Here is a 26,267-nt window from a genome sequence, read left to right as displayed (position 1 = left end):
TGCATAGCACCCCAGGGTCTCTAGGACAACCAGAGGCTCACACCAAAAACTAGATGCCTTCAAGGGTGAATTGCCTCAGGTCTACATTGCCCAGGCAGTAAGAACAGAGGGAAGGCAGGAAGGAGCCCCTCACCAGTTGCTGATGCTCTTAGAAAGAGCTCTCCCCAAAGCCATGCCCACGGCTCCACTTACACCTCACTGGTCAGAAAGTGGTCACATGGCCACACTCAGCTGCAAGGGGGGGATGGGAAATGTAGTCTTTTATCTGGTCACATGGTTGCTAGAATAAAATCAGATCTCAGTAAGGAAGAAAGTAAGAACCATTATCAGTTAGACGATTAGCCTTTTCTTGCACCTAGCTCACATTTTATAGGTAATAAAGCAGAGAGAAGTTAGGAAACTAGCCCAAGTGAACAGTAGAACCAGGAGTAACGAGCCAGCTTTTCTCAGCCAATATCCAACATGCTTTCCTAGCAGCATACCTTCTGAAGGGTTGAGGCTTTCACAGAAGTCACTGCCAGAGGGCCATTAACAAAGCAATATCCGCCATCCGACCCCCACACCTCCACTTCACAGACTCATCGGGATCATGAAAATCACCCCGAGTTTCAAAAATAAATCTGTCACCTCCATCAATCATGGAAAACAACTGGTCAGTCGCCTGCAGGGGTGGGGGCAGTGTCCAATCAGGGGTTGGACTAAATCAGAATTGACCCGTGGATTCATTCCAAGCATCACCTTGACAGCTCCGGGTGACACAATCACAGAAGCTAGGGTTGCTTTTATTCTCTGCCACTTGCTTTTCTGTCTTGGCTCTGCAGTGACAAGGCAGAGGTCATCTCCTTCATGGCTCTGAGACCCCTGAGAACACTTATGCAAAGATAAGGCTCGAGGGAAAAAACAATTTCCTTCCAATATCCTTAGCTTCTTGGAAAAGCAACTATAGTGGAGAAAATATTTATCTCTGCCACTGTGGCAAAGAATGACAAGATACAGCGCAAATTGCCTCACGTGCAGTGAGAAAATAACCCAATTAAGAAACCCCAGGGACACTCGGATTCCTGAGAAAGTGTACAGATCTCCATTTCTCTGGCTAAGCTCCTCTAAAAAGGCCCCCAAGCACACTGAAGTTTCCTTCATTCCCTTTCTTTCCGAATGGATCCTTTCACATATGCAACTAAATGGCTCTTGTATCTGAATGAGATTAGATTATGAAGAATTCTATAAGCAACAAGCATTTTGATAAATAGAGTGGGTTTGGTATATATCATTGTAAGCGAAGACTGGTAGGTGCCTTCACAGAGAGGAAGTCTCAAAGGGAAGGCACTGGATGACACAGAAGTCCCACCTGGGCTCAAACAGGGATTAAAGAACAAGTCCAAACGTCGTGCTTGAAAAAGTCAGAAGAAAACATGAACGTACTATGCATCGATTGCTGTCATCAGAATCAGGACACATTTGTCCATCCTCTATGTGCCAAACCTGTGTTAGGTGTTTTGAGTCCTTGGTCCAAGCCTAGAATGTAGTCATATCTTATTCCCATTTTACAGAAAAGAAAAAGGAGGCTCAAAGACCTTAGCCAACAGTCATTAGGCGACAGAGACAGGCATCAGTCTGGAGTCCACTTGCTATGACTGCAAGCCCAGTGTGGTTTCTCTGCCCCGAAGAGTGGTCTCCTTCTCCAGTACGTTACTGATGACACTCAAGAGAGGTGATGCTGTGTTCACAGGACAGACCCGAGGTTTTTGCCACGCTCCGAGGCTTGGGTCTGCCACTCATTAGCTCCTTAGAGGACAAATGACTTCTTCTTCTGAGCTTCTTCCTCATCTTTAAAAACAGCATGACACTACCTCCCCAGTCGCTGTTCATGTTTAATTTAAAAATGAGGTAAAATATCTGCCATGTATTCGGCTTCTATTCTATTCTAATGACAAAAATGGCCTATGAAACATCCTTTATAAAATCAAGGCTCCTGGAGAGAGTCCTTCAGGAGCAATGACCTGCTCCGAATACTCATTGCCATTTACGAGGTTTGTCCATTCCATCACTCATTAATCCATCAGCCTCTCCCTAACTACTTTGCTAAGCACTGGGGGACCAGAGCCTCAAAGACTCTGCGGTCCCTACCCTTGTGTGCTGAGGGCCAGCACGCAGAACACGTGCGCTTAGTGACTCCTGGCCTGTGTATGGTGATGGCCACCATGGCTCCCCGGACTCTTCATGCCATACCCCGACCTGCCACGAGGCTGAGTTCCTGCTTTCACTTAGAACGTCAGCCTCCCTTCCCTGCACATGACATAGGACCTCTGGAAACTACACTGCCAGTCCTGGCCACCATATACCTCTCTTCTCTGCCAGGGAGGCTACAGAGGACGGTGATGCCCATGGAGCCTCTGACAGTGGGCAAAGTCAGGGCTTGATCTCTTGCCAAGGGTGATTGCCCGACCTGCGGGTCACCTCACCCATCTCTGTGTAACGTCGCTCCGTGCAGATATCCTCAGCAGTGGGTCCCGTTCACATGGGGCACATGTGATGGAAGGGTTTAAACAATGGGTCTGAACAGGTCTGGCAACGCGGGAGCCTGGTCCTTAGCACCTCATGAGAGGTAAATTCCTCCAGCCCTCCTTTTCTTCATGGTAGCTCCCCAGGACCAACCATGGCTCCCCTCATGCTATGAAGCACTGGGGTCTGCAATTGTGTGTCAAGTCCCGTGCTCTGGGCTAGGGACACACTGGATAATAAGGCTAAGACATCCTCAGCCTTCGGGGGCTTACAGCATCCAATTTCACGGGATTAAGTCACAAGGGGAAAAAATGTAGATGGGCCTATAATCAGCAGGTGCATGGCAGAAGGTAGCTAAGCAGTGAGGAGGAGCTAAATGTCAAGGTGAGGGGAAGGCAAGGCCATGTGTGAGCTTCACAGGCCAGTCTGGTTTGGGAGTCTCCCCTCACAAAATATTAAGTGACCCACCTTCTACCTCCAACATTAACAATCATACTTCTTGTCATAAAATTATTTTGAAATACTTAAAAAATAATTTTGCTTTCCATATTATTTCTCTCCTAGTAACTCAGTAATTTGTCGTTGCCTATGGTTTCTCCAAACACTTTGTTCCTTTGGGAATGGTTCATCTGCGAGAAAAGCTGACCTAGAGTTTCTTGTTAAGCATAATGAAATGTTTGAACAGTAAATTTGACTATATATATTTATGTTATATATATATGTATATATAAAATAAGCATGCAGGTGTATTTCTTAGATATATTATTAAATGCGGATTAGCTTCAATACAGTTTGCCTTACATATTTTTGAATCGATAAATTGCTTCTCTGTGTGTTCAAACATTTCTAGAAGCACGGAAATCTCTTGGCCACAGTGTTTAAAGACAAAGAGCGTAGAAAGGGGGAGGGCAGGACAGAGGACGCTGGGAAAGCTAGTGAAGGGTCCTGAATAGCAGGAGGCTGTGGATACCACTCTGTGGGTGGTAGGAGGTCATGGGAATGATGTCAGCTGGGGGAGAGAGAGCCAGGTGTTCACTGGAAGGGCCATGTTGGCTGTCCCGTGGACGATGGGTGGTGGTGAGGACATGCAGTGGGGAGAAGCAGGACTGTAAGGAGGGACAGGAAAGAACAGGCTGGTGATGGGTTCAGGAGAGATGTGATCCCCTCCTTGGGATGTACTTCCAGAAAGCCTGAAGCTATTCATACCAAGAATTTCCACGGAGAGGAGTCATGGACGCACAAAAGAGTGTTACCTTTACAGACTGTTCTCAGCCCAACACACCCGGGCAACAGCGGCTGCCCAGAATCACCCTCTTTCCCGAATTCCTACTATGTTCTGGAGACCTGGAATGACTCTTTACACATACCTGCTCTTTTGAGCTTGCAACAACCCAAGAAGATGAAGGCTCTTATTTACAGATGAATTTATAGATGAGGAAATGAAGGTCCAGAAGAGTTTAGTAACTTGCCCAAGGTCACACAGCTAGTAAGTAGCGAGATGAGAGTCTGAACTGGGAAAATCATATTTTCCCCACAATGCCCTTTTGAATCCAAAAGCCCACTAACATCAGAGCAAGACTCTCACTATAATTAGCACAGAAGAAAGATTTATAGACAACGTCTTATTGCACTATGGCTCTAAACACTTAACTTCATTGAGACTATGAATAGTCACAAGAGTATGACTTCAGCATGACAATCCAATGGATCCTTTAAGGTCATTTGTATTCGATCCTAGTGGCAATGGGATCCGTAGATGTCTCTTCCACCTGGATAGGTTCTGTGGAAATGGACCAAAAAGGGAAAGATACAGAAGGAGCAAAATGAAATTACATGTAAAAATACAACATAGCGTACCAGAAGAATAAAGAAGGAGTAGTATCTGCCTCAGAAATTTACTGGGTCTCAAAACCTGGGTGACAAGGACGGGTAATGGGTGCAAAAGCCAAGGTGAGAGCTGAAGGAAGTAAGGCAGCTCGGAGTCCCAGGTCACATTTGCGGACAGGAGGAAAGAGCTGGAGAAGGAGCAGCTGGAAGGGATAAGGAGGGGAAATGCACCGTCTTACAGCTGATCGGATGTGAGAGCAGAGGGAGAAGAAGAAAGGGTCCCCAAGTGACTCCGGGTTTTGGAACGGGGTATGCAGACTGTTTCTGGCGCTCCACCTGCGGACCGTGGTAAGCACAGGACAGGTAGGAAGAGAAGTGAGGTATATAGACGCAAAGCTCAGGAGAGTGAGACGGCAACGTGCCTGTAACCTGTTGAAGCCAGGTGGATAGGTAATGTATTTAGGGAGGCTAATGTGTAATGAAGAGAGAACTGGGCAGAGGACAGAACCCCAAGAAACACCAAGCACAGAAATCAGAGATGGGAATCAGTGGACCTATGATCCTATAAGCAGGTCCTTGAGGTACATGAGATGGACACAGTTTTTATTTGAAAAATGAAGCTGACAATGCAGGCTTCAGGAGGTAAAGGTGGAAGTCTTCTCTACAGGTGCAGGCTAAGTTGGGATTTTTCTAGGATGTGAAGGGATGGCTGTGCCTTAAGAGGAGGAAATGCTGTAGCAAGACAGGAAGGCTCTAAGGGAAAATGGCAGAATGGGTATGGAAGGGAAAATGTCAGGTGATAAAAATTCAGAGCCTGCTTAAGCTGAGCCTAAAGACAGATAAGAACGTGCAAATATTTGACATGTGTTAATGCCAACAAGGGAGAGAATTGATTCTGCTCCAAATAGAGGGCTGTGACTTGTGAGTAATGATAAGGAATAAAAGCCATTGATTATCAGCTACAAACACCAAACCACTTGTTTGCAGAGTTATTGTCTCAGGGAAATGGAGGAGAATAAAGAGAGAATGTAGACTTGTAATAGCTACAAACAAAGCTGCTCATCCACTGTCGAGGGCAGGCTGCCGACTGACCCAGTTTTTGAAGAATCGTTTCAAAGTCTTGAAATTGCTCACTGATCCGGCAATGACCCTTCTGGGAATTTATTTATTTATTTATGCATTCCAGGCAAAAGGTATGTGCACAAATCGTGTCTACAGAGATATTAATTACAACTCTTGAAAAAAATCAGAAAAGACCTAAATGCCCAGAAATACAAGTTAAAATATAATCGATGGTACACCCACAGGACAGTGTACTGAGACTTTAGTAAAACAACATTTCCAAGGCACCCGGGTGGCTCCGAGGGTTAAGGGTCTGCCTTCTGCTCAAGTCATGATCTTGGGGTCCTGGGATGGAGCTCAACATGGGCAGGTTCCCTACTCGGCAGGAAATCTGCCTCTCCCTCTCCCTCTGCCCCTCCTCCTGGCTCACACCCCCTTTCTCTCAAATAAAATCGTAAAAACAAAACAAAACAAAAAACCAACCCACAACATTTCCACTTTCTCATCCCTGCTTCCGCCCTTTTGAACCCCTCAACAGCTGCTCCCATCAAGTCACCAGTGACTGCCAGGTTGCCAGATCCAAGGGGACCCTTATAGAGTAGAGCTTCCTGGGCCTTCAGGTGGTGGACAGTGTCCCCCACCCTCAGTCTTGCTGTTGCCCCCAAAGCTCCACATTTTTTTCCTGCCTGAGTGGTTGCTTCACCTTCTGCTTTTGCTGGCTCTGCCTCAGCAATCCAGCCTCATGCTGGTGGTGGCAATGGTAGCAATCCTCCTGGGGGCTCGGGGCTTTTGTTGTCCCCACACACTCTATCTAGGCTGATCGCATTTACTATCAGGGCTTGTGGGGGGGGGCATTCTCTGCTTCCCTGGAAAACTATGCATTGTCTGTGGTGCCAGCTTCCCCGTTATCTGATTCTGATTCTAAAGGAGCTATTTTACAGCTCTGCAAATTGGAGATAACTGCCCACAATGCGGAATCATTTTTGTCTATACACATGCAAATGGTTCTGTCTGAGGAGGGACAATCTTCCCCCTCCCCAAGGGAGGAAAAAAAAGCCAATGTTGCCTTCATTTGCCTATTCCTGTCAATATTCCTAATCTATACAAGTCCAAGTTTTGGATTTGCCTGTGTACTGTAACACCTTACCAGTTCCCTTGTGAATGAATTTAATAAAATCAGGTTCATATTTACATCTCGATGAGAATTACGATTTCATCTTTTCTTGAAGATTATCTTTTAACGGTCTTAAATGATATCTAGAGCCAAAGAGGCTGAATGTGTGTCTCCATTTCCGACCACCCTCCCACCTTACTGGTTCGCACACATGCAGAACTGGTTTCAGTGGTTGGCCACAGTCAGCTCTATAAAGTTGCATGGTATTAGCAAAGGCAGAACCATTGGGTTAGGTTCCTGGAAGCCTCTTACACAACCTTTTTGTCAACTAGTGAAAACATAACCCAGTTATAATGTGTGTATGTGTATATGTCTGTATATCCACACATATATGTGTATATATATGTATATGTATGTATGTATATGTGTATGTATGTATATGTATATATATGAACACACATAGATATACACACACTCTATAAACTATAATATAGGGATGCCTGGGTGGCTCAGTTAAGCATGTCTTTGGATCAGATCATGATCCCATGGGCCCCTTGCTCAGCAGGGAGCCTGCTTCTCCCTCTGCCTCTCCTGCTCCCCCTGCTTGTGCTCTCACCTGCCCTCCATCTCTCCCTGGCGAATAAATGAAAAAAATAAAATAAAATGTAAAAAAATTTCTTTAAAAAACCTATAACATATATAACTCGATATGACTTATTAACTGTAAATGAACTATATAAAAATATGTATAAGGTGGAGGCCGAGAAAAATTAAGGCCATCCCACCTCAGGTTTAGCTTTAGCATAAGTACAGCCATCTTAGCTCCGGCAGCCATCTCAGACCCCTATGCCCAAGGGCTGAACTTTCCCCTACTTTGCTTTAGTAAGCCCCACCCTGCTTTAGTTCCAGAGACCCCCACCCTGCTTTAGTAAGCCCCACCCTGCTTTGGTTCCAGAGACCCCCCCACCCTGCTTTAGTAACAGGAACCCATAAATACCCCTGCCTTAACTAAGCTCAAGGTCCAAGTCCCTACTCCGCTGTGTCAGGTATACTTGGGCCCAAGCTTGTGGAATAAACCCTCATGTGACTGCATCGGTGTTGGCTTCTTGGAGGTCTCTCGGACACAAAATCTTGGGTATAACAAGAACTATAGTTAACTCATTAATGTTGAACTCACAGTCAACAGCACTGTACCTCAGCCTGAACAAAGCACACCTAACACATGCATTTTCTCCATAAGGCGCCTACCTCACAGTCTTCCTGCTCTCAGGAACACCAGATAGCACTTCAGCAGTATACTTAGGGATGATTTTTTTAAAGATTTTATTTATTTACTAGAGAGAGCAAGCGATAGAGACAATATGAGTGGCGGTAGCAGGGCAGACAGATGCCCCACTGAACCAGGAGACCCACATGGGGCCCGAACCAGGACCCTGAGATCATGATCTGGGCTGAAGGCAGATGCTTAGCGGCTGGGCCTGAGCCACCCCGGAGTCCCACTTAAGGACTATTTTAAACAGCACCATCACCAACAAAAAGCACACAAGTGAGAAGAAACACAGGGCACTAAACTCAACCACAGAAAGGTTATTTGTTTACGGGAGGAGGCCTGGCACAAGGATGCAGAATAACATCTTGTTTGTCCTCAGTCAGGATTTGAAATACTTCCAGGACTCTGCACCTGTTTGCGAATGACCATGGAACGGGAGTATGAATTTTGGTGTCGCAGCTATACTTTAGCGAGTAGACAATTGTGCAAACACAGGGTCCTCAAATAATATAGTTGGACCATATTTCTGCATCCATATATTAAATGCAATGTACATGTCTCCTAACAGTCTTCAAGATCCATAAAAACCAAGATCACACCTATTTTATTCATCATGCCACACACTGAAGGTCAAGTTTCATACCTGAAGTTATTCAGGTATGGAGTTCTTCAAGACATGTCCAAATGAACTGAAGTAAAGAAAAAAACAAGTACATGGGAAAGTATTCATTAGCCATTTGTTAAATAAAGCAACTGGTTACAGAGCAAACGTGTACATGCTGGCTCAAGTTCGTCGAAGGAGATGAACATTAAAAGAAACAAGAACCCTAATTGGAGGAGTTACACCAAAATTTGGAGTAGTTATCTCTGAGTTCTGGGGTTTATTCCTTTTTAGTGTTTTTCTGCATCCTCCTAGACAAAAATGATGAAAACACTGTCCTTCATCATCGCTACAAAATGCCATTAAAAAATGGCCACCTGCAGTAACCTTCCCACCACGTTCAGCAGAAGCTGGAAAAACTGCAGGCATCAGAATCTCCCTAACTGGAGAGCAAACTTCTTGGTCCGTGTCCCCAGCCTGCTCACATGACCAGTTTCATAGCTCATCCCCCTGGGCCAGCACTCTGCAACGTCATCTCTCTCACCTGGTGTCTTTGAAAATACGTGGCCAGAATGAAGTGTTATATCCTTGGGGTATTTCGTGTGTCATATTACAAGTGTCCTGCTGCTCATTGATTCTGAATCCTAAACCCCCCCAAAACACAGAACATTGTTACATTTATTGTCACCCCTAATTGAGAAGGCACACCCATCCATTCCTCAAACCTCTGTTTACATCGGCCAGATGCTGGGATGAAATGCACAGGGCTCTGTCCTCAGGGAGTTCAGAATCTAGCAAAGCTCAGGACGGGGACGGCCCTTTGCTGCCTGCAAGAGGCTTCCAGATGTCTAAGCTGCCTCACTTTGATCAGATGCTTTGGGGTGGGCATAGTAGTCAAGGACATGTACTAACCATAAAAGGCAATTAAGGGTCACATTATTGACTTTCTTCTTCTCTGGGATATTCCTCTGGGCTCAATTTTATTGTGTTTAGTTCATACCGTCCCATATAAACTAGTTTGAGCCAAGTTTAAATGGATTTGCTGCTTAACCTTCATATAAAAAAATAATAATAATAAACATTCATTTAATCAGAACCTGCCCCCTCTGCCCCATCCCCTCCACCTCCAATCAATATTCACAGCACAGAGAAACCTTCCGTAGTGGCCAAAGGGCAGGAGTCTGAAGAGCTTAGGGTCAGAAGATGTTATTTCACAGCTATCTTGAGATTTGAGATTTAGGGAAAGTCCCTTAACTCCAGAGAGCCTCGGTGTCCCTGTGTCTGCTCACAGCAGAGATCAATGGAGATGATTGAAAGGCACTAGAAAGAGCACTGTAAAGAATTTGCAAAAACTGGCAGTACTGGCTACTTGGACAGGGCTGGAGCTTTCCTCCCAAACGGAGTCTCCCTAACTGTGGTCTGGGCATCTTCTTGGCTGCTACGTCATGTCAAGGGGTTTGCAATTAGGACCCTCATTCTGAGAGACTTTGTTTGGAGAAGCTTCTTTAGGTCAGGGTCCCAGCTTCCTTCCCTTCTTTCTCTCTCAAGCAGTCCTCAACCTGCTTCCCCAACCACTCAAAGTCTGGGAAACTCTGCGCTTATTTCATCAGTGGTGCTGGGATAATGGCTCACACAGATGTAAACGGAGTGCAGACCTTACCATGTACTGAAGACAAAAGTAAGTTCATGAGTTAAATGTAGAACATGAAACTATTAAAACTACCAACTTGGTAATAGATTTTTATTGCTGAGTGATGACGCTAGGTTGGTTTGTTTCAATTTTTGTCTGCGTATTTCTGATTTTCCAAAGGTTCCACATTGCACATGTATATCTTCCCAATATATATTCAACACTTACTTACTGAGTGCCTACATGTACAGGCATGATGCCAGGTACTAGCAACCAGAAAAGAAGAGGGTACTGTCCTCGTGGAGTGCAGTCTAATGGAAGGGGCATGTAATAAACAAAGACACATAATCAGATGATTACAAATCGGGATACATTCTGTGAAGTGTTATAAATGATTAGATAGGGACATTGTAGGAGACTTAGATAGAGCAGGGCATGAAGCAAGTTCTCTCCGTGAAGTCAGGAGGATGGTGGGTCAGCGGGGGAAGAGAGTTCCAGGAAGAAGGAGCAGCTCATGCAAAGGCTGGAGGCAGCAAAGAGCTTGGCCACGGGGTTTTGAGGAACAGAATAAAGACCAGAGTCATGGCTGGCACATCTGAGGCAGGCTGAAGAGAATGCAGAAGCAGAGGTTGTAGACAGACTTGAAATACCATTTCATGCCTCTGAAACTGGCAAATTAAAAAAAAAAAAAAAAAAACCATAGTCCACAATTCTGCCAAGGTTACACTGAAAGCACTCCTATCATTATAAAGCAGCATAGTTATTTCACTGAAAACCATCTGTGAGATGTGGCAGAAGTCATCACGACGTCTCTACCTTTTAATGCCTGACTCTTTGAAATTTAGTCCAAGAAAATAATTCCAGCAGAAGCACACAGGTTGAAAGAGGACGACACTTTGGAAACACCCAAATATCCAACAATACAGGCATCGTTTAGCAAGTTATGGTAATTAGACTCTAAGGGATGCGATGAGCCATTAAAACAATATTGGAAATTCCTTAAGAACCTGTAAAATATTAACTTTATGGTACTGAGTGACAGGAGAGGGCTATAAATGGCACATGGGGCATAATTACATGTTAAGAATGGGATCAGTGATTGAAGGAAATATGCACCAGCAAATATATATATATATATATATATATATATATATATATTAATTGGTATATGGAATGTATGTTCTCTTTTCAAAAATGTGCTCTGGCATCCATGCTATTTCACTTTGCTCAACTACAAAGATCAAGAGGACAATGAAGGAAGTGCGGCAGCAGTGGTCCCCATGGTAGCTGCAGGAGCCCTGGACACAGCTGGGAAAAGGGCTGGTTGGTCGAGGTGCATATGCCCCCCGGGATCCAAGACATCCCCAGCTAGGGAAATGTGTATGGCAATTTAGGATGGACAGCCTTTGCCTACTGGGCCCTGAAAGAGGACTCAGCTTCCACTCCTAGCAACTCCCACAGCCCCCTTTAAATATCTCAGAATGACCGTGGGTCAAGACAATGGTGGGTGTGATGCAGAAACTGTGAGTGACCCCGGCTTCCCTCTCTCATGATGTGTACAGTCAACCTCTTTCCTTTCGGAGTACAAGTGGCTACCCTTTGTGCTCCTTGAGCCCACTGCAGTGAAGAAGGTCTTTGGGCTCACTGGTTAGGAGGGCCTGGAGAGGGAGAGTCTCCAGGGTGTTCAACTGCCAAATCTCCCATTAACTAAGCACCTACTACATTCAGAGTATGGTGCCAAGCATTATTATACTTATATGGCCAGGAGGGTAAAAGCAGGAATTAGAGTCAGACTGCATGGGCTCTAGCCTTAGACACGCCCTAATCCTTGTGATTTGCAACAGAATACTTAACCTCTCTAGACTTTGGAAGTGATGGTGATGATGTCACCTACCTTCCTTGCGGAGTTGCAAGCAGATTGAGTGCATTATTAGCCATCATTAACATCAATGACCCTAATTTCTATGCAATTTGGTAAGCAGTATTATCCACATGTAATGGGGAAGATGGTTCAGAGACGTTAAGCCAACTGCCCAAAGCTGCCCAGCATCCTAATGACAGAACCTGGATCCCAAGCCTGATGGGACAAACTCCTAATCTAAACCATCCCCCGCTCCATATGAGCACAGCATAAAGTTGTGTTTGCATCCCGGGGCTCAGCAAGTGTGTGTACCTTCCGAGAATGTCGATGATACATGAACGATGATAAAAATAACCTTTCCCCTTTATATAGAGTGCTTTACAATGTATAACTACTTTTCACATTCGTATTTGACTCTGGGGGGAAACCTACTTCTCATTTGTATACATTTTATACAACACAGTGAAACAGAAACTGTTTACAGTGGCCCACAACTTACTGATATATATATGTACACATACACACATATAAATAGATAGAATATATATGGTCTTTGTGACTATGCATGCACATGAGGGCTGAGAAATTAAAACAATTTTTTTTTTTTAAAGGGAAGGTTGATCTCACTGAAAAAAAGGATTTGATCTCAGCATTAGCCGCCCTTTCCACAATTCTTTTTAGTGTTCACTTCAATGCAAAAGGTATGCAAAGGAAGGCCTGGAGCTGGAGTTGAAATCAATCAGGGGAAAGGGGAACTGCTCGGCAAGTGAGAAGACTTTATATCACCAGGTTGATCTGGGAGGGAGAGAAGAAGATGAAAAATCCCAGCCCACTGCTAGGACCTTTATGTCTACAGAAGGTTTTCAAGTTGTTTGCTGGTTAGCAGAGCAAGGCAATCCTTTGCCTGTGATCCACCAAGCATCGAGAGAAGAAAAGAGCCTTGTGTCCATGCAGCTTTGGGAGAGTGGTGGAGAGAGACAGGTTCCCTATTTGGGCCAGTTGGGACAGCCAGGAGAAACAGAGTGATGTTCTAGAACTCAGGGCAGGCAGCGAATAGTGTGGGGGTGGTGGTGATGGGGAGGGGCACATGGGGCATAATTACATGTTAAGAATGGGATCGGTGGGGAGGGGGGTCATGTACTCCTCTGGGAATCTAGGGGGGGGCACGATCAGACCAGGTGCAGGATTTGCAATGGGGAATTCTGGTCAATACTTCACAGCTCTGATAAACTCACCAGCTGATACATGGGCTGCATATTTATACTTAAAAAAAAAAAAAACTGGGATGGTAATTACATATGCAGTTTTGCAAGCAGATTTTTTTTAACTTATCATAGCATGAACATTGACCCATGCCATTAGATATTCTATGAAATAACATGGTTTGTAATGCCAGCATAGAATTCACTGTGTGCATGCATAAGAATTTTACTTAACTATGCTCCTATTGTTGGGGCATTTAAGTGATTTCCAAGTTTTTGCCCTTCTAAATAATGCAGTGATGACCTCCATGTATACAGCTCCTTTTGTGCGGCTCTGATTATTTTGTTAGAAGAAAAAAAATTAGCGAATTGGCCTCTAAAAATGCGGTGCCGGTTAACTCACCTGCAGAAGTGCCTCGGAGAGCCTGCTTCATTGCTCCTTGCCAATGCTAATTTTTACCAATTAAAAATAGATATATTTTGGTAATCTTATAGGTTAAAAATGCACTTAATTTGATTGTCTGTGACATTGGACATTTTATTTTATTTAAGATTTTCTTTATTTGACAGAGAGAGACAGTGAAAGAGGGAACACAAGCAGGGGGAGTGGGAGAGGGAGAAGCAGGCTCCCTGCCAAGCAGGGACCCCGATGAGATGCTGGGGGTCCATGCGGTGCTAGATCCCAGGACCCCTGGAATCATGACCTGAGTCAAAGGCAGACACTTAACAACTGAGCCACCCAGGTGCCCTAACGTTGGACATTTTAAATTTGTTCTTACTTTCATATTTTTTTTGACAATTACCTGTCAATACTTTTCAGCCTTTGTTTTCCATCAGTATACTGACATTTTTATTGTCAGAGTTCTTTTACGTAAGAATAGTATCCCTTTCTTCTCAATTCTGCCCTAATTCTCACACCCAACTTACCCATTTGCTTTTTGCAGTTTTTTAATATAGTATAGAAGTTTTTCTTTTCCTTCGTTTCTTTTTACATAGCAAAATCTGTAAAGTAGGACTCAATGGCTTCTTTGTTTGCTTTCAATGAACTGAAAGGCCCTCGTAATAAAAGAACAATATTTAGTTTCTTCTGGGTCTTGCTTTTTTCTGCTTTTAAGTGCCTAATCAATCCAGAATTCACTTAGCATATCATAATATATATGCAATGCATTTTATTTTTTCCAAATTATTAACGAATTACAAATAGACTATTTGTTATTGATTCTCCATTCATATAAATGCTCACAGCTAGTTTCACTACATACTGGATTATTTTCTGGGCTTCGATGATTATAGCTATGACAATGTTGATACTTCACAGTGACATGCCCCCCCACAACATTTTTTTAAAGCATTCTAATACTTCCTCCTCTGTATTATTTTCAGATCAATTTTGAAATCACTTTGTCAAGTTGCACAAAGAATCCAGGTTTTGACTGCAATTGAGTTAAACCCATCAATTAATTCGGGGAGAACGGATACCCTCACAATATTAAATGTGCGAATCCAACTATATGACGTGTCTCTCCATTTATTCAGGTTTTGCTTTATCTTCCTCAGTAAAGTGTTACAGATGTGAGTGTTTTCTTACATAGTTTCTGAACATTTCTAGGTTTACTCTTAAGCATTTATATTTTAATTGCATTTGAGAACAGGATACATTTTATTATATTCTGTATGGTTATTACTGGCATACAGCTATTGATTTTTATTTATTTGCTTTGTGTCTGACCATACTACCAAATCTCTTGGTAATCCTGATAACTTCTTTTTGTTTCATTTATTCTCTAGGCTTTGAGGTTGTAAGAATATTTGCTTCTGGAGAAAAAAAAAAAAGTACCTTGCCATTCCTAGCTTACTAAGAATTCTGATCAGTAACAAAGGCTGATTTTTTTTTCCCCCCAAATTACTTTTCAGCCTCTCTGGAGATCAGATGGTTTTTACCTTTGACCTACTGATAATAAGGCATTATACCAACAGTTGTTCTAGTATTCAAAATCTTTCATCAGTGCCTTTGTGGAACAAACCCAACTTGGTCATGGTGCCTTAATGCTTTCATAATGATGCTGGATTCTGGGGGTCATTTTAGAAACAGTTTGATCTTTGTAGCTATGTAGTTCAATGCTTAGCTAGGCCACCTGGTCAGGTATATGGCTTTGGGTGAGTCACTCAGCTTCCAGACAGTCAGTGGAGGAAATTATACCCGCCCCATTAGATTGCTGCAAGAATTCCAAGTAAAGTCCTCAGACAAGCTCCGTGCCATGCCGTGGGCCTAATAACCACAGAAACTCAGACTCCCGTAACTGTGGTTCTCATCATTATACTCATCCATCTCCTTTGTGTTATTGGCTCACGATTTCTATAGGCAGAGGAAACAACGACCTCCAATTTTAAAGTATTTGGGAGCTATTCTTTTAATCCAGCAAGTTTGATAACCAAAAAAGAAAACAAACATATTAGCTTTTATTATCATCAAGACCTCTCCGTGGTTCACTTTGTCTTCTAATCTCGATTTTCAAGGTTAGAAAGAACCAGGGAGTATTTACCAGGGTATGTTTGTTGACTTACTGTACTTTACCCTCCAGGCCCTAGTTCTCTAGGGATCACAGGAGAGCAGAAAAATCTAAAAGTAACAGGATGTTTAATAAGGTTTTTCTTGTTACTTGGGAATTGTACCTAAGACTACAAAGCCAAGAAGTTTAAGGAGTAAGTAAGACCACGTCCTCCTGGGAACAGCTGAGGAACTTCCAGATGTCCTTTTCGAGACTGTAAGAGGCACCCAACTGGGCGCACCCTCTCTACGCCAACGGCACACTTGGCCCACACAGCAAGGAGGCTGCGCAGACTGGGAGGAGAGACTCCCGGAGGTTGTGAATACGGGTAAGGGGAAAAAGCTCTAGCTTTTCTCTTCTTCTTTCCTAAACCAAGTGAGGGGCTCCAAGGTAGCCATCTGTAGATGTCATGTGTGCAGAGGGAGGGAGGGGCGGATCTGCAAGAAGAGGAGAGGGACATCTCGTGCCCCAGCAGATGCCTGCTCGTGTGCAGACACCCTTTGGCTCATGCAGCAACTCCTGAAGCAAGCATGGTGAGAGCAGGCTTTCTCCCCCTTCCTCCCCTCATCTCACTGCCACTATGCTCCAGGGAAGGAAGGAGGCACAGAACCCACAGAGGATGCAGAGAAGGAAAGGGAAAGTGGAAGAATGAGTATCGCTTCTCCAAATCACTGTGCACAAGTGGTTGTCGTAATCCATCTCCTGTGGGTGCCCCCGTCTGAGCTCACCGGCAGGACTCGGGCAACCATGTCCCTTTGAACGTGGTGTGGCAGGCATGGAAGACCCTCTTTCCCCAGCTTGTCTCGGTGCTGGAGATTTCTCCACTGGTTTTCAGATTTTGCTCTGGGGGGCTGGTGATGTGACTCTCGCTGGTCAATCCTGCTGTGCTTCCCTAAGACTCATGGGCAATCTCACCAGGATTACGGCAGGGGGAGGTAGGAGTTAGATGTCTGGGCGCCTACCACCAACCTACTCAGAAAAAAAGTCCCACTTGCTTCTAATTCAGAGCCCTCAAAGTTAGGCCAGATAAAACTACCCCTATTGAAGCTGAGGCTTATAGAAATTTAAGAGGGAGGAAAAAAAAAAAAGCAAAAAGGCTAGTTACATGGCTTTGTTCCATTTTCTACACCCTCAGTTTCTTTGTCTCTTTCTCTTCTTCCACTCCACCCTCGAACTGCAGGCTGGCCTGAAAACCCAGAGCCTGCCTGAGGATGCTCATTGAAAAGAGTAAGGACTCACCTCCATGCTCTGTTTGCAAGTTCTCATCCTTACAAGCCTTAGCTTCCCAGAAAAGAGGTGGGTCTGGATAACACACTTCTCTCACTTGCGACAAAGACCAAATAGGGAAAAACCCAACTCCTATCTCCCCTACAACCTCCAGACTCCATTATCAGGTACCACTGCACCCCGCAAGCACACATCAAGGACCCCAGAGCACCTGCAAAGCCTCTCCTTTCATATCTTCCCTGCAGCTCAGAGCCGCTGCCTGAGAAAGGAAAGACAACAACACTAGAGAAGTCCTTTACAACAGGGGCCATCGTACCAGAATGAAAGCAATCAGTTTAAGATCCCGACACCCTTCTTTCCAGGCCTGAGGACTTTTTTTCTTCCGAATAATGTTCATTAAAGGGCTTCTATGTTTCGAGTTCTCTGCTAGGCTTCTAACTTTACTCACTGAGGCTTCCCAACAAAACAGGGTGTTGTAATCTCCTGTAAATGAAGGAGAGAAGCAGAGCCGCAGACAGGTGCACAGACATCCAGGCACCAAGTACCAGCTGGAAATAAAAACCAGATTCTTCTTGGCTCTAAAGCCCCTATTCTTCTCACTCAATTCTAATGACGACTCTCACTTCACTGAGCCCAGCAATTTGAATTTCTCTTTTTTATTCCTTTAGAGAAAAGAGACAGACACATATCACTTCAAGTAGGAATCCATAAATATGTAAATAAAATATAATGTGCAATCAAACCTCAGGTGGAGGGAAGAAGAAGAGAGCTCTTCAAATCAGCAGTGTGTGTCACGTTTCGGGCCGTACAAAGTCACTTTCCACTTGGAAAACCTGAACTCTGCAAGCCCACAGTGAAGGGGGTGCCTAGGCAAGGGGGCCTTTGATTTACAGGGAGTAAACAATCAGGTGTGTGTGGGGGGCATGGGGGTATGATCACTTGGCTTGCCAGATTATTGATTTGTGGCTCCACAACCAGGAAGTGACAGTGATTGTGAGAGTCTGGCTCAAGGAGGGCTTCTGAGGGCGAAGGGAAGAGATTTCCAGAGCATAAGAGATAACTTTGAGTTGCTGAGGACCTGTTTCTGAGATAAGGAGGAATATGTCTCCTGAGAGTAAAACCAGATCCATATATTAAGTGGGTGTTGCACAGAGCCAGGTTTGGGTGACGATGAAGGAGAATTTCTTCTGTCTGATGCTGTGTGAGAGTTTCAAGGCATCGACAAGCAGGTGCTCAGGCCATTAAAAGTGGCACCTGGAGAAAAGATGAACTGGACCAGGGGTGTGTCTGCACCTCTCTTCTCCCTGGCCTTCCTCAATTGCTGGCCCTGGCCTCCATTCTCAATGCCATTGACCTTGGTTCTCCTTGTGAAATGTGGATATCTATTTTAGCAGCCTCTGCTCTTTTAACCTAAAGGAGACTTGGCTCCTACATAGGACCCCATCCAGAGTTTTGTGATAACTGGCTAGAGTTAGGTACAGAATAACAGTAAACCCCCAGGATCCATAGAGTTAAATGGTCTGCTATGGGAGAGCTTGGGCTTCCCATCAGAGACAGCGCTCAAGGTGAGGCTGGGTCAGCAGCAGATAGCCCTCCTAGGACCCATTTCTGGATGTCGGCTGTTGGAGATGTGCCAGAGCAAACCGCCCACTTTTAGGTAAGAAAAACTTCGAGAGTCCAAACCAGGATCATCAGGTTCTGAAATGCGATTTCCCATGACGATGAAGAACAAAAGAATACAGTCCACCCCTTCACCTGCCAGTCAGCCCGGAGACATGGACACGTAAGACTTCCTGTTTTAACAAGTCACAGTCACAACACTCCCGAAGACTAGCAGCAACCAATAATAATTTGTTTTATTACAGGCATCTGAAGAGTATTTTGAGCTTTTCAAAGTACTTTGATGTACATGATCACATATGCAGCCCATGCCTGTATCTCAGGAAGGATGGCAAATGATTAAACTGAGCAAAAGAACAAAACGATGGGTGAAAAAAAAAAAATGAATGGGGCATCTCCAGGGAATAGCACGAAGAAAGAAAATCAGACTGCTTTCATTGGTACTAAGAAGTCCCTTTGATTCTACAATCCAGGTGCCAACAGGTGGTTCTCAGGGAATATAAAGAGGTAGCCCGCTCCTCTCTCCTGAGCTCCAGGTTTCCGGATGCCATCACCGGCTGTGCACCTTTGACCCCAACACAACATCTTCAAACCTGAACTTGCTCCCCTGCCCTGAACCCATCTACTGTGTCTTCCATCCCAGAAAGCAATTCCACCACTCATCCCTCAGCCATCCAAACCAAAAGCCTAAAAGTATCATCTTTGGCCCTCTTCTCTCACGTCCACTTTCCCTATCTGATCATCTGTCCAGGTTCTGGCTTAACTGCCTTAAAGTCTCATCCTGAACTCCAAACTACTGGGCTAGGAGGCGACTGTGTTGCCGAACTCTTGACTGTCTCCACTCTTACAGGTGAGACCCCACTCCTGATGCACCAAGAATATACCTGGCCAGCAGCCTCTCACACCTAGAAAAACCAGAATACATCCCCACCTGCCCTTGCTGAATTGGCCCCCTGGTATCTTTCTGGGCTATCCCCAGGCTCATACCCTGAGCTCCTGCTTTAAGTCTCCGCTACCAGCCTCTAGCTCACAGTCTGGCACAGGGAGGGGGCTCCGGAGTTGCCTGACGGGAAGGCCTATGCTATAGTGGGCTGGCCCCTGAGGCTGGTCTCCATACCTGCCAGTCTCCCTAGCACTCAAGCCCATGCTCCAGAGGACACGTGGAGAGGAGACTCCATCAAACCATGTGATGGGGAGTCTCTGGACCAAGAAGCTTAGCACTAAACACTGACTTGCTCTGTGATCTTGGTCTGATGATCTTAGTCTTCCTCCTGTCCATCTCTCAGAGTTGCCTTCAGGATCAACATAATGGCTCATCACCAAAGTGGCATTCTTCGGTGGCACGGAGTACCAGCGGGACTTCAGTATGGGTGTGCCCCAGCATCACTCAGAGGGCTCCTTCAAGGACAGATTTCTGGGCTCCGCTCTGAGAATTTTCAAATCATTCAGTCAGGGCACGGGGCCTGAGAATTTGCATTTCTAGTGAGTCCCCCGGTGATGCTGATGCTGCTGGACCAGGACTACACTTTGAGAGCCAGTGCTCCAGACCATTTTAAGAGCACTGCCTTTCCACAGCAACCTGGTTTTTCTCCATGAAGCACGTTATTTCAATATTCGACTTTATGTTTATGTTTTATCCTTTTTGCTGTTTTGCTGGAATCTTAACTGAGCCTGTAAATTCCTCTGGGCAGAAATTACACCTTCCACACTCCACATTCTCTCATTTGCTGTTTTGCAAAATAATGAGTACATTTCCAGTGTGATTAATAATAGAAAAAGGAAAGGGAGGGGGGGACTCAGAGTACCAACCCCAATAAACAGCATCCACAAATGGATACCAGCCCTGAAATCCACTTAAAAATTAATTATGAGGCAAAGAACATTCCACCATCAGTGGCAATGTGGGAAACAAGATTATGTTCTTGATGACACATTTTGTAAAATGTGGGTTATTTAAGATTTTAGCTGTAACTTACTTAAACACCAACATTTTTTTTGAAATATAAAACCACAAACAGCATTTCAACTCATAATTTTTATAGTGATAGTCAGACAATTGTGTTTTCAACATGTAAAATCCATTACATAGTCGTGGCAACAGTTTGCAATAGATTGTAAATTTTTATTGAGATGATCATCTTGTGATTGAATTTCAAAATGTATTATATGATCATCAGCAAATAAGTCTGTGGGGGCTGCTAAAGTACTTTGAGTATCATTTATAAAGATCAAAAACCCTGGAAACTCTTTGATTTACCCAGTGGAAAGAGAAAAGTCTCATTGGCAGGATCAAATCAATTACTTTTATGGATGAATATTGAATTGCAAAGCTGAGATAAGGTATTACCTGGTTTAATAACATAATCTTATGTCCTTCTAAAATAGTAGGTTTCATAATCGGGTTTCAATAAGGAATTTTGCAAAAGGCCTGCTTTTGAAAATAATCAAGAAAATGGCATTTCCATTTATCACAGTGATTCTGTAACATTCAAAGGCATATTCCCAAGCAACGGACATCCTCACAACCTTGGGTTCCATACCACCGAGATGCACTATGGAAGTACTTCAGAATGATTACCGTCAATTCTCTTACAGCTCTTGTTTTGACAACATGAATGTGTTCCAACATGACTGACATGTTAAGGGACAATTTGAGCATAACAGGAGTGTCACATCTGCTGTGTGTGAGCCTGTATAGAAAACATTACCAAAGCAGAAAGCTGCACCCAGCTTAACAGACCCACACAGGAACAACCCACCTCAAACGACCACCTGCTACGTCCATTGACCGGACGTCCTCTGAGCCACATCCATCCCCAGCGGGTGTCACAACTTTCCACCACCTTCAGAAAGCATTCTTCACCACCACTGCTGCCCACAGACTGCAACCTTTCGGACACATACTTCCAGAGCACACTTGGGTCCCTTCAAGGAAATGCCCCATATACACTGCAGGATAAAGTCAAGTCCTAAACCATTAACATGCGTGACACTGTGCCATCACTTTTACTTACTTTCCTCTCTTTGTAAATGTGTCACTGATGAAGTAGGAGTGGTGTGCCCCAATCCTACTTTTTCCCATTACCCTGATGGGTTTTACTGTCTAACATTCCATACTGCGTGATTTTTAGGGACACAGATGACACATTATAGTAGAACTAATTGTATTTTGTTTTGGTTTTTTGTCCCATGGGGTCGCTGTGCTGACAGGTTTCTCTCCCTCCCCTCCTGCCCAGAAGCCATCAGTGACTCTTTTCCCAGTGGAAGCCAACGGCTCATGCCTCCACTTCCCTGCCCTGCGCATGGAAGCCCTGTGTTCCGTGCTGACGGCACACGCCTCTGTGCTTTCCCTGTGCTGTGACTGATGATCAATGGCAATAGAGTCAGAAAAACTCGAATGCAAATTCTGACTGTGCCACTGGTCAATTCTAGGACTTCGGACAGAAAGTTTAAAAATACTGGGTCTCTATTTCTTCATGTATAAATGAGATAAAAGTACATCAAAAGGTTAGGGAAGAAAAAGAAGGTAAGATAATGTGATATGAAGGAAAAACAAAACCAAACAAAACACTGAGTTTTTTTAACGTCTTGAGTTATAGTCGGAGTTGGAACATCTTAGGGATATGGTCAAAGATACAAACCTAGCCAGTGCCCCTACAAGAGCCCTGAGTCCCCAGGACCTCAATACAGCTAGGTTAAAAGAACCCTTTCAAACGTGGTCCCAGACGTCACACTCCTAAGCAGCATCCAAAAACCTGAGAGAAACGGCTAGAGCCAGAAGCCTCCTCTGTACACTGAGCTGGGATCTTCCAAAGATACTGAACCCAGATGACCCTTGAAGGAAGAGTCCTACTCTGGACTCTCAGGTTGGAACCAGGAGGCTCAAAGGTATACAGAGCCAGAAAGCCCTTAGGGACTAAAGCAGTTCCAGAATCCACTGAGAGACACATTCAGGGCCCGGAGGTACTCAAGATAGAGTTGGCACCAGGAACCCTTCGGAGACAGAACGAGGACCAGGAACCCTCAGGGAAACTATGAAAACCAAGGGATCATTACGGTCACAGGCCCAGCCAAGGGATCCTCAGGGACAAAGTTAAAATCACAAACTCCTTAGATATATAACAAGAATCAGAAGCTCTCAGGGCCTTTACCAAGCACACAGGGCCAGGAGCCCTCAGGAACACAGGACCAGGAGCCCTCAGGGACACTTTCAGCACTAGGAAGCCTCAGACATACAGAGACACCAGATGTCCTTGCAGAGACAGAAATAGTGTCCCACCGGAAATGCTGTCAGGACCAGGAACTTCTCGCTGACATATAGCTGGAGTCGGGTGGCCCTGTGACTCACAGTCAAAACCAGGCCATCTCCAGAGTTACCAACAGAACCCCAAGGTCCTCTAAGGCAAGACCAAAACGCTGACCATTGCTCTCTCCCACAGGACTCACACTTCCATCACAGAAGTGTTGGGATGATTGTCCCAGAACACCAAGAGGAAGGCCAACTGCCCAACCTCTCAAGATGGAGTCATAAACGAAGTTCTTACCTGCACACTTGGTTCTGGTGGTGAGGGGAGGCCCTGGTGGTCCTGTGCCTCCCTCCCCTGGTCGTGTGAGCAGCACCCGGATCTCGTACTCCACGTCAGGGTCCAGATGCCACAACTTATAGTTGGGAGAGTCCACTATGTGAGTCTCGGCCCAGGTGCCCGTGGTGGTGCGATATTCTACCTCCTTCAGGATGATGGGGCCATCGCCGATGATAGAATTGGCATTTGGCTTGATCCACAGGTATGTGGCCCCAACAGCCAGCAGCTCTGGGGGGGCGATGGGTGTGGGAGGCTCTGGAAGACAAGAAATCAGCAATAGGATGTCAGACCCGAGTGGTTTACAGAGAAGAATCCAAACACATAAGGACAAGGACAGAATTCCAGAGAGAGCAGCTCAGATCCCTTTCTTAACTCCATCCACGTCCTACTTGAATTTCCATGATTTTGTATATAAATACCTGAGTCGGTATTTCTTCCCCCACACTACCATATCTCCTTCATTTAAAGATAATAAACAAAGAAAGCAATAGTGGGTAAATGGTTTTTCTAGAACACGGACGACAAAGATGCCTGGGTTAATATTCTGCTTTCTATCCTCAAATGAGAACATGCCTTTATAGGAGAGGAGTTTGGTTCAAAGCCCAGGGGAGTCTGAGATTTACAAATATTTCTTTCATAGCCACACACAGGTTGTTAGTGGAAGTTCTCCGCAAGTAGTGCTAAGAGCCTAAGTAGCAAAAGGATGATGGCACGGCAAAAATTCAGCTTCTTCCTCAGCTCCAGCAGGAAGAAGAACAAGGAGAATGTCACTGGCACAGTTGCCACTGTGGGAATAGAGGGTCCAGGGAAGAGTCATGCGGCGTTATCTTCCATCAGCTAGGAGTTGCCCCACTCCCATTAAGTTCTATTTCTTCAGCTAAATAAATGAGAATTTGGGGTGTCTGGGTGGCTCAGTGGGTTAGGCCTCTGCCTTCGGCTCAGGTCATTGTCTCAGTGTCCTGGGATCAGGTCCCGCATTGGGCTCTCTGCTCGGTGGGGAGCCAGCTTCCCCCTCTCTCTCTGCCTGCCTCTGTCTACTGGTGATCTCTTTGTCAAATAAATAAATAAAATCTTTAAAAATAAATAAATAAATAAATAAATGAACAAGAATTTCAAAAGCCCTTAAGGGAGTCTTTCTGGCAATTCTTAACCTACTGGCAAAGTTGCAGAAATTAACATTAACTTTGTATTTCCTATTTACCAAGAAATCGCACATGCATTACTTTGTGCAAATCTTAGGACATTACCGCCTCCATTTTGATGCATGAAATCAAAGAACCCAAGCAATGAGGTCACGTAACTGAGATCATGAAGCCGGTAAGGCAGGACAGAACCCACATCTCTCCATTCATTCCCAGCCCAGCTGTTCCCTTGGAAAGCCGCTTGCCTCTAGCTGTCCATTTTCTAAAAATCAAAGTGTACATACTTGTTATTTTCTCCTATAGCAAAAAAATAGCAGTGAAACAATAAAGAAAATGAGAATAAAGAAAAAATAAGTCCCCTTTCCTACCACCCAATATAATAGCCAATTTTATTTCTCCATGTTCCAATTTGTATTCATATATTTAAGCCCTTTTCATAAAGCTACAGCAACATATAGACACAATGTTTTTATCTTCTCACTTAGGGCTTTCTAAAGACCTTGTTGGGGTGCCTGGGGGGCTCAGTCAGTTGAGTGGCTGCCTTCAGCTCAGGTCATGATCCCAAGGTCCTGAGATGGAGCCCTGCATTGGGCTCCTTGCTCGATAGGGAGTCTGCTTCTCCCTCTCCCTCTGTTCTTGCTTGTGCACTCACTCACTCACTCCTCTCTCTCTCAAGTTTAAAAAAAAAAATCTTTAAAATTTTTTTTAAAATATTTGTTTACAGCATGGATTTTTTTAGATTAATTTCACTTTATTTTAAAATTTCTTTTATTTTTTTATTATGTTCCATTAGCCAGCATATAGTATAGATCATAAGTTTTTGTTATAGTGGATTTTATCATCACTCTCTTAAATAGCTACAGAATCACACTAAGCCATCTCAAATTGCTGGGCACAGGAGTTGTTCCAACTTTTGCTACAGCAAATAATGTTGCAATGAACATCTCCATACAAAGGACTCCAGTTTTTCCTGTCTCGAGTTTTTGTGGAATCAATTGCCAGAATTGGGATCTGTCAATGGATCTGTCAGTGATTCTTAGAGTAGGATTAGGAAGTGGAGGGTGAGAAGAGGCATCTGGGAGTGGAGTACAATGTTGATGAGCTCAAGAACTTTTGGAGGACCTCTGGGCTCTTCCGGGTGAGAGGGGAAGGCAGGTACGGGTTTCAGTCTGGAACTCCAGTGAGAGCCTCAGGATAGATCAGACTCCTTCCGTGTTTGTTGTCGTTGCTTTTAAGATTTTATTTATTTATTTGACAGAGAGAGAGATAGAGAAAGATCACAAGCAAGCCGAACAGCAGGCAGAGAGTGAGGGGGAAGCAGGCTGAAGCAGGCTCCCCGCTGAAGTGAGCCCAATGCAGGGCTCGATCCCAGGACCCTGGGATCATGACCTGAGCCGAAGGCAGAAGCTTAACTCACTGAGCCACCTAGGCGCTCCCCCGTGTTTGTTTTTTAATTAATTACCTAGCCACAAATATTCTCCAGAGACAGAATAATTGCTATGAAACAGAGGTGGACAATATTTTCTCAGTGTGACTTGGAGAAAATCTTAACGGACAACGTCAGGTTGCCCTATTATAACCTGCCATTTGGTCAGAGAAGGAAATTAAGCAGATTAGTCAAGCTAGATGCTTTTCTTTACAAAGCCATGAAGGTTATTACTCAAGGCCTTGTTATCTCAAAGGTGTTTGCAAATTGATTTTTGGATAATTTGTTCCAGGTAGAGAAGTTAAGTTGGCAGGCAGATAATTTCTGGGCTCATCCTTTGTGCATTTTAAATATACGGACTCTCTGATCACCATTGTCAACTCTCTAGAGTTCCCGTCAGTTTCCAGGCCCCAAGGGTGGTATTCTTGGTAGGTCTATGACGATTCTGCCCAGCTGCTTAACGTAATTACTCACAGGCTGGCCCTGGACAGAATTAAGAGCAGCAGACTTTAGTACTTTGGAGCTTGAGCAAGCCACATTAAGCTCTCTCCCATCGACTTTACACCACAGTTTTTGCTCTATTTCAGGCATTAGCAGTAAATTGCTGACCACCAGAAAGAAAATAAAGTATCAATCTTTCCAAATGTTCCC

General features: G+C 44.5%; 1 protein-coding gene across 4 annotated transcripts in view; it reads right to left on the bottom strand.

The window, feature by feature from the left end:
• Positions 1-26,267, bottom strand: part of PTPRT (protein tyrosine phosphatase receptor type T) — an 804,817-nt gene that overhangs the window by 590,086 nt on the left and 188,464 nt on the right. For all 4 annotated transcript variants that reach the window (XM_044263018.1, XM_044263019.1, XM_044263017.1 and 1 more), the window contains one exon: positions 23,010-23,303. In XM_044263018.1, the coding sequence (XP_044118953.1) occupies positions 23,010-23,303 (294 nt within the window). The remainder of the gene's footprint in view (positions 1-23,009; positions 23,304-26,267) is intronic.

This window comes from Neovison vison, chromosome 8 (genome assembly GCF_020171115.1).
Source record: "Neovison vison isolate M4711 chromosome 8, ASM_NN_V1, whole genome shotgun sequence".
NCBI lineage: Eukaryota > Metazoa > Chordata > Mammalia > Carnivora > Mustelidae > Neogale > Neogale vison.
The sequence above is the reverse complement of the archived record's forward strand: the minus strand, read 5'-3'. Positions and strand labels throughout refer to the sequence as shown.